The sequence below is a fragment of the Leucopleurus acutus genome, assembly GCF_964270905.1.
Source record: "Leucopleurus acutus genome assembly, chromosome: 14".
In the NCBI taxonomy this organism is placed as follows: Eukaryota; Metazoa; Chordata; class Mammalia; order Artiodactyla; family Delphinidae; genus Leucopleurus; species Leucopleurus acutus.
In genome coordinates this window covers 47,334,467-47,343,667 of record NC_139156.1, presented here as the reverse complement: position 1 = coordinate 47,343,667, position 9,201 = coordinate 47,334,467, and the positions used below count along the sequence as shown (strand labels likewise).

Below are 9,201 nucleotides of genomic sequence, written 5' to 3'. Positions count from 1 at the left end.
TATATGTATTTAAGGCTATAGATTTTCCTCTAAATATTGCTTTAGCTCTCTCACAAAAGTTTTTAAATGTACTAATTTCATTATCAGTTCAAACTTATTTCGATTATGATTTTTTCTTTGTCTCATTATTTATTTAAAAGTACATTTCTTAAGTTTCAGATATATGTGGCTTTTCCAGTCATCATTCTGTTACTAATTTCTAGCATAATTGCATTTGGTTTAGAAAACACACTGCTTACGATTTTAATTATTTTGAAATAAACTGAAATTTGCTTTTTGGTCCAGGGTCATTTTTGGTATAAGTGTCACGACAGCTTGAAAAAAATTGTATTTGGCAGTCTTGGGTGCAACGTTTTATATATGTTCTTTGGTCAACTGGGTACATCATGTTCTTCTATAGTCTCACTGATTTTTTTTTTTTTTTTTTTTTTGGTTTATACAACAGAAATTTATTTTATTAAAATTCTGAAGGGTAAAAGTCCAAGATCAAGGTGTTGGTAGGGTTGGTTTCTTCTGAGGCCGGTAGATGGCTGTCTTCTTCCTATAGTCTCACTGATTTTTGTCCGCTTGTTTTATTAATTACTAAGAGAGGTTTAAACCCCTCACTATTATTTTGTAGTTGTCTCTCTCTTTATAGTTTTTTATTTTATATATATGCTTCATTTATTTTGTATATATATTTTAATGCCCTGTTATTAGGTGCATGCAAATTTAGAGTGGTCATATATTTCCAGAGAACCTCTCTAGTAACGCTTTTTGCTAAAATTCTATTTTGTCTAAAAGTAATATACCATGCCAGCTTTCTTTTGCCTAGTGTTTGCATCCTTTTTTACACCCTTTTATTTTAAGCCTTTTTGTATCCTTATGTTTTAAATTTGTTTCTTGGTATTTTTCATCATTCACGTTGAGCATTTCATCCACTTATCACTTATTATAATTACTGATATCTTTGGGCTTCAGTCTCCTCTTTTTATATGCTTTTTATTTGCACCACATTCTGTTTCTTTTTCTGTCCTGTCTTGCCTATATTTTACCTTCTCTTAATTTGGAACTTATACACTTTTCCTGTTCTTTTAGTAGTTACAACAGAAATTATAAGAAGCATTTTAAAGTTATCAAAATCTAATATTAATTGATAAATTTACCCTTCTCTTGAATAGTCCAAGAACCTCAGAACATTTTAAATCTATTTATATCTCTCCCAACCAGTATGTTAGTGTCGTAATGTATTTTTTTTAATTAATTAATTTATTTATTTTGGCTGCATTGGGTCTTTGTTGCTGCACATGGGCTTTCTCTAGCTGTGGCGAGCAGGGGCTACTCTTCGTTGTGGTGCATGGGCTTCTCATCACAGTGGCTTCTTTGTTGCGGAGCACAGGCTCTAGGCACACGGGCTTCAGTAGTTGTGGCATGTGGGCTCAGTAGTTGTGGCTCGAGGGCTCTAGAGCGCACGCTCAGTAGTTGTGGCGCACAGGCTTCATTGCTCTGCGGTATGCAGGATCTTCCCAGACCAGGGCTCGAACCTGTGTCCCGTGCACTGGCAGGCAGATTCCCAACAACTGCACCACCAGGGAAGTCCCTGTAATGTATTTTAATTCAATATGTGTATTTTAAACCCAAGAAAACATTTAACCCATTCTCTCCTCTTAATTCCATCTTTAACTCATCTGGGATAATTTTCTGGCATTTTAACTTTTAGAATTTCCTTTAGGGTACTCTGCTGGAAGCAAACTCTCTCAGTTTTGTTGTGTCTGAAAATGTCTATGTCACTTTCATTCTTGCAAGATTTAGAAATCAAAATCTGGGCACTAGGGATGCTCATTTTTACTAAGTTGGTCACTGTTACTAGGCCATTTAAGTTGACAAAGCATCTGTCTTTCTATCTATCTACCTAGCATCTAAATACTTCCTGGGTTCATATTGTTATTTTCAGTTGAGAACTATAGGGTTTTTACTTAACTTCTGTATTACACCAAATCTTTTTTCTTCTACATCTAGAGTCCTCATTCACAATGACACAGAGGATAACTGAATTCCAACATCACATAATTACTCATTTGCTTCACCCAGTATTACAATAGGCTAAAAATAATAATCCAATACTACTCTACCAGTTATTACCAAAATCACTTAAATGATTTTTGCCTATAGTATACCCATTCTCCCCCCATTTTAAGTGACTATATCTACCTTTTTAGGTCATATAGTCATTTGCATACTGTAGTTTCTCTCTTGTGTAACATTTTTATATTTCAAAACATTAAAAAGGTTTTCCAGCTCTGTTCCCCTCACTCACTTTTATATGGACTTTCTCTTTTCTTCATCCCTATTATCCCTGTTCTGCTCAATTTTGATTCTACAGTTTCTCCTCAGTGTAGGACTCTGTCCTGGAAAAGAGTCTTGGCTGGTCTGCTTTTAGAGTAGATAGGAACTAGACTGCTCCAACCCCTTTAGGTCTTACCCAGTGCTGCTTGCACTTACTCACTTTTGAAGTGGACAGTAGTGATACTCATCCAGTTTCAATTGCTGTTAACCCACCACACTTTCCAGTAAATATCTGTTGGCTATTTTGGCTGTTTGGGGGTCCATCTGTTTGTAAATAAAACAGGTCTTTCACCACAGACTTTGAAAAGCACTGAGGAAAGAATCAGAGGAGGGAGAGATGAGTGTTAGGAGGCTTCATGAAAGAAGAACCGTGGCTCTTAGGCTGGGCCATGAAGGGCAGTCAAAGTGGGAATGAATGTTGACATTCCCCAGGGCTCTGCCCTTGGCCTCCATCTCACTTCCTTTAGGGAGCTCATCCATTCCCATGCCTTCAAACATCACCTTCAAGGCAAACACTCTCTAAGATCTTCAGCTCAGGAATCCTTTTAACATTAGACTTGCAGAGACACTTGGAGGTCCCACATACATAACTAATTCAGCATAGCCCAACCAAGAATATGACTTTCCCCCTAAACTTTGTCACTGCATCTCACAAGTTATGATATGTTGTGTTTTCATTTATTTCGAAGTATCTTCTAATTTCTCTTTTTTTCTTTGACCCATAAGTTATTTAGAAGTACACTGTTAAATTTCTAGATACTTTGGAATTTTTGAAATATTTTTATATTATTGATTTCTACTTAATTCCATAAGCATAGTTATATAGTTCCTTTCCTTTGAGTTATATTGAGACATTTTGAACCCCCAATATAATTTCTCTTGGTGAATGTTCCATGTGCACTTGAAAGAGTGTATATTCTGCTGTAGTTTGGTGAAGTGCTCTCTACAAATGTCAATTAGGTCAAGCAGGTTGACAGTGTTATACAAATCTTTTATATCCTTACTGACTTTCTTTCTACTTATTCTATTAACTGTTAAGAGGTGAAATCTCTAACTATAATTGCAGATTTTTCTATCTTTCCAGTTTTATCAGTTCTATCAGTTTTTGCCTCATATATTTTGAAGCTCTGGATTTGGAATGCTATCTTTAGCATACAATATACATTAAATATTCACAAATATATACGAGTCTGTGGAGTCTACTTCTTGACTATTTTGTTCCATTGAGCCATTTATGTATCCCTGTACCAGTTTCACATTGTTTTCATTACTGTGACTTTAGACAATACTTTGATTATTGCTAAGGCAAACCCTCTCCCTTCCTCACAATTAATTTTTCTTTTCAAAAATATCATGGTTCTTTTCATGCATTTACTATTCATTTACTATTCATTCAGAATATGAACTGGTCAAGTTCTTGGTAAGTTTAATCTTAAGTATTTTATACATTTTATAAAATATATATGGTGCATATCCCTATTGCTCAGAGATATTTTTCCTATTAAAAAGATATATTAAAGGGGTTGGCCAACTTTCTCTTTGAAGGGCCAGATAATAAATATTTTAGGCATTATGGGCCATGTGATCTCTGCCACTTTGCCATTGCCATTGTAGCACAAAAGCACCTACAGACAATATATAAAGAAGTGGCCATAGAACTCTATTACAAAAACAGGCAATAGGTCAGATTTGGCCTGTGGGCCATAGTTTGCTGACCCCTGATATAGAGGAAGATTTTTGGTGCATAGATATCTTTTACCCATACTTCATAATGAATCTTCTAATACTATACTTTAGTTGAGTCTACTATTTCTATGTGGGCAAAATATCCAAACTAAAGATTACTGTGGGGCTTCCCTGGTGGTGCAGTGGTTGAGAGTCCGCCTGCCGATGCAGGGGACACAGGTTCGTGCCCCGGTCCGGGAAGATCCCACATGCCGCGGAGCGGCTGGGCCCGTGAGCCATGGCCGCTGAGCCTGCGCGTCCGGAGCCTGTGCTCCGCAACAGGAGAGGCCACAACAGTGAGAGGCCCGTGTACCGCAAAAAAAAAAAAAAAAATTCAAGACTTACAGATTAATATTAGAAACTTTCCCAATATAATGCATAGACTCTTCTGATCTCCACTGAATTACATCATACAGAGACATGTATCACTTGCTTTATAGTTTATAATCAAGAATAACTGGTCCCTGAAATCTCTTGACCAAAATATCACTGTAATGGTATGAGGCAAAGTCCTATAATAAGATGAATATAATAATGGCCATATCTTTTCAAAAACAGAATATGGAAATTTTCGTTTCCACAACTATGAATTTGGTTTTCCAAAATCTGGTTCCCAAAGCCAACTTCTAAATGTTACAGTGGAGGTGGGGCAGTTATGGAAATAAATGATTTAATGGAACTCTGAAGAAAAAAATAATTATCATAGATTTTAGTTTGAAAAATATATCTGCTGTAAGAGATACTCAGAAGTAAGTAATACAGAGTATATAAAAGTTTATTGGTTAGCTAAAGGGCAGAGAGTAAGAGGCAAGTAGAATGTAATATTTGCTTTTAACAAAGCAGACTGAGTAATATGTTAAGTGTTCGGGTGGGATAGGAAAGAACTCAAGACGGGCAAAACTTTCCTCTTGGATTTTCTATATAAACATCTGTTTTAGTTTTGGACCGTTCACCAAAGTGCTCATGTGATGGAGAGGAGGAACTCTGCCCACCCATGAAAATGCTTCCCAGACCAACAGGTCCTTGTCCAGCTGCTCTAGAAAGGCAGCTTGTCCTCCGAGGTCCCTGGGGCCCCAGAGGAGTGCAGAAGTATAGGAAAACGGAAGCCAATTTGCATAGACAGTTAACCCATCCTAATCGGACTCTTTAGTGACCTAAGTTTTTCAAACACCACCTACAAGTACAGACTCTAGCTAAAAAACATGGATACGTATCTGTCTTGAAGATGCCTGTAAGAGGTCATGATATGATCTTGCGATCTTGTGATCTGCAGAATCCTCAGCTCCCTTTGGCTGTCTTTCCAAATAAAATCTTAAATAATACAGTTTAAGTCCTTTATTGGGTTCTGTAACCCCTTCAACCAAATAGGCTGCAGTTGTTTTATGGAACTTTCATTTCATTGGAAAATGTGGGAGGGTACTTGATATTACCTAAGTAAGATCAGTGGGTAAACACCGTCCACCCCAAACCAAATGATGCTGCCTTCAGGGAGTTGTCAGAAAGAAAGTCAAATGATACACCAAGACAGCACATTTGCATAAGCAAAGCCCTTCAGCACAGCTCGAACATGTCCTTTTTGAGGAGGCTCCAAGACACTTGGTAATTTCAAGTGTGAAGCAACAGAAGTCTTTCTTACTTTAAAGTCAGAAGCTTCTGAAGAACTTCAAGCACAATTTTATAACAAAGGATATACTGCTCCTAAATACATATATATATATATATATATATATATATACAAAAAACAATGAATGTTAATTGAATATCAATATCCACTTTCAGAAAACACATTTGTACTTTTCAACCACAAAGAAAAGTACTTAAAAAGAGCAAACATTTAACCAAGAACCTCTTTATGTAAATACATTTTTAAAAATATCAGGAAGATAAATGTTAATAATATAGTTCTTGGTCTAGAACTAGTTAACTGAAGCTTAACTGAACAGAAGGGAAACTGACTCAATCTCAATCTCTTTATATCTTCACTGGATAAATCAAATTTAAACCTTTTTTTAGACATAGCCTATTTCAAATGAAACACTTCATATCATTGAACATTGCCTAAAAAAACCCTAAAAAAGATTTAGGGGTACCTGTTTATTTTCATTATCCATATTCTCTTGATCCCCCAATGATTAATGTAACTAATCTGTGACATAAATGATTTCCTTTTTATGACATGTCAGTGACTTTGATATTTTAGTTGCAAATAAATATCCCAAAATTGCCATCCAGAAATTTATGGAAAATAACTTTAGAGATGTTACTTAAAATGGCATTATGGACTAAGCATGTGTGTGGGCATTAGGGGACTTCAGTTTCAGTCTTGGCTCCTCTACTTGCTGTCTGAATGACATTATGGAACAAACTTCATTGCTCTGAACTTGAAGTATTTCATCAGTAATATCAGAGCATAACTAATGTCTACCTCAAACAGTGAGAATTCAATGAAACTGTGTAGGCAAAAGAGCCTTACAAATTGTAATGTGCTATACAATGTTCACCTTTATATTCATTATTGTTCTTATCAGAATTTATGCGGTGAGACTTACCTTGTTTGGATCATTCCATAACGTTGTTCTCTCATTTGGCCCACTATATTCATGATGTTGAACTGTAACAGGATGACAGTAATCTTGTATTATCCATAGAGGGGAAAACACAAAACCCACAGATGCCAAAGGAGTACGCCATACTTCTTTCCAGTAAAACATATCTCAAGATTTAACCAGAAAGTTCTCATTTTCAGTCATAAGAAAATGTACTATGTTTAACCTTGTCTAATGGATAAGGAAGACTTGTTTAAATGGGTTTCCAGGAAAAAGCAGGAAGCAATCATTTATAATAAGAAATGTTCTCCAAAAGAAATAACAACAAATTTGCCCCTGTGTATACTTTTCTGTTCTCAGAAGGGAGAACTTAAAGCAGCTCTGTGATTCTGCAAAAGTCTGAAGCATAGAAGACTTTTTCTGGCCACAACAGTAACACAGCTGTTTCTCATGTAAAGAGCCCTCTCAACTCAAATGGAGACCCTGAGCAACAGTTGGCCCAACACCAGATTCTGCACCTGTGCACGGAGACCAGCACTACCCAGTGTGGTCACTAAGCTGGTGCAGGTCTGCAAAGGGATGTTGCTAGACCACAATGAGACGAGTCCAGAAACTGGTAATAAGTGTTTAGAAACTCTTACGGCAATCTGACAGTGGTGTAACATTGAGCAGCCTCATCAGTGGAACAAGATATAGACCAGCTCAGGTGTTGCTGAACTTGCCTGAAAAGTCACATGTGGTGTAAGCTGAGGACGAGCCATGTGCAGCAAAACCACATGAAATTTAAGGTTTGTCGACTGTCAGCTATAATCCAAAAGTACATAAAAATCAGAGAAAATGTAAACATTCCTTTATTTATATAATTTGTCATTTCTATAATAATTTAAAATGTTAATTAAGCCTTTAAAAATTTTTATATTGAAATAATTATAGATACATAATAAGTTGCAAAAAATGTAGAGAGAGTCTGTGTATCCTTCACCTCGTTTCCCCCAATTATACCATCCTCTACAACTAGAGTATAATATCAAAACCAAAAAATTGACATTGGTACAATCTACAGAGCTTATTCAGATTTTGCCAGTTTAACATGCAATCTTTTGTGAGAGTGGGCATGTATGTGTACGTATAGTTCTATAAAATATTATCACATGTGAAAATTCATGCAACTGCAACCACGATCAAGGTGCACAACAGTTCCACCACAAGACTTCCTCCAGTTATCCATTAGAACTACCCACCCACCCCAACCCCCAACCCTTGGCAACCAGTAAACTGTTCTCCATCTCTATAGTTTTGTTATTTCAAGGGGATTACATAATGGAATCATGTAATATCTAACTTTTCGAGACTAACTTTTTTTTCATTTAGTCTAATTGCCTCATGATTCATCCAAATTGAGTGTATCAGTAGTTCATTCCTCTTTATTGCTAAATAGTATTCCACAGTATGGACAGGTACCAATTTTTTTAACCATTAAACTTGTTGAAGAACATCTAGGTTGTTTCCCAGTTTTTGGCTATTATAAATAGATCTGCTATGAGCATTTACATACAGGTTTATGTGTGAACATAAGTTTTCATTTCTATGGAATAAATACCCGAGTGTTATTCCTAAGGTTATATGGTAAGTTTAGTTTAGTTCTGCTTTTGTTTTTTTTAAAGAAAATTTAAAACTATTTTCCAGACTGGATATACCATTTTACGTTCATTCCTATAAGCAACATATGAGTAATCTAGTTTTTTCAAACATTCACCAGCATTTGGTGTTGTCATTATTTTTTATATTAGCCTTTCTGATGGATGTCTAGTGATATTTTATTATGGTTTTTTCTTTAACATCTTTATTGGAGTATAATTGCTTTACAATGGTATGTTAGTTTCTGCTTTATAACAAAGTGAATCAGTTATACGTATACATATGTCCCCATATCTCTTCCCTCTTGCGTCTCCCTCCCTCCCACCCTCCCTATCCCACCCCTCTAGGTGGTTACAAAGCACCGAACTGATTTCCCTGTGCTATGCGGCTGCTTCCCACTAGCTATCTATTTTACGTTTGGTAGTGTATATATGTCCATGCCACTCTCTCACTTTGTCACAGCTTACCCTTCCCCCTCCCCATATCCTCAAGTTCATTCTCTAGTAGGTCTATGTCTTTATTCCCATCTTTCCCCTAGGTACTTCATGACAATTTTTTTTTTAAGATTCCATATATATGTGTTAGCATACGGTATTTGTTTTTCTCTTTCTGACTTACTTCACTCTGTATGACAGACTCTAGGTCCATCCACCTCACTACAAATAACTCAATTTTGTTTCTTTTTTATGTCTGAGTAATATTCCACTGTATATATGTGTCACATCTTCTTTATCCATTCATCTGTCGATGGGCACTTAGGTTGCTTCCATGTCCTGGCTATTGTAACTAGAGCTGCAATAAACATTGTGGTACATAACTCTTTTTGAATTATGGTTTTCTCAGGGTATATGCCCAGTAGTGGGATTGCTGGGTCGTATGGTAGTTCTATTTTTAGTTTTTTAAGGAACCTCCATACTGTTCTCCATAGCGGCTGTATCAATTTGCATTCCCACCAACAGTGCAAGTG

General features: G+C 36.2%; 1 protein-coding gene across 1 annotated transcript in view; it reads right to left on the bottom strand.

The window, feature by feature from the left end:
• Positions 1-6,332: 6,332 nt before the first annotated feature.
• Positions 6,333-9,201, bottom strand: part of PTPN20 (protein tyrosine phosphatase non-receptor type 20) — a gene marked incomplete at both ends in the record, with an annotated part of 28,072 nt that continues 25,203 nt past the window's right edge. The window contains 2 exon segments of the mRNA XM_082855175.1: positions 6,333-6,432; positions 6,600-6,661. Coding sequence (XP_082711301.1) covers positions 6,333-6,432; positions 6,600-6,661 — 162 coding nt within the window.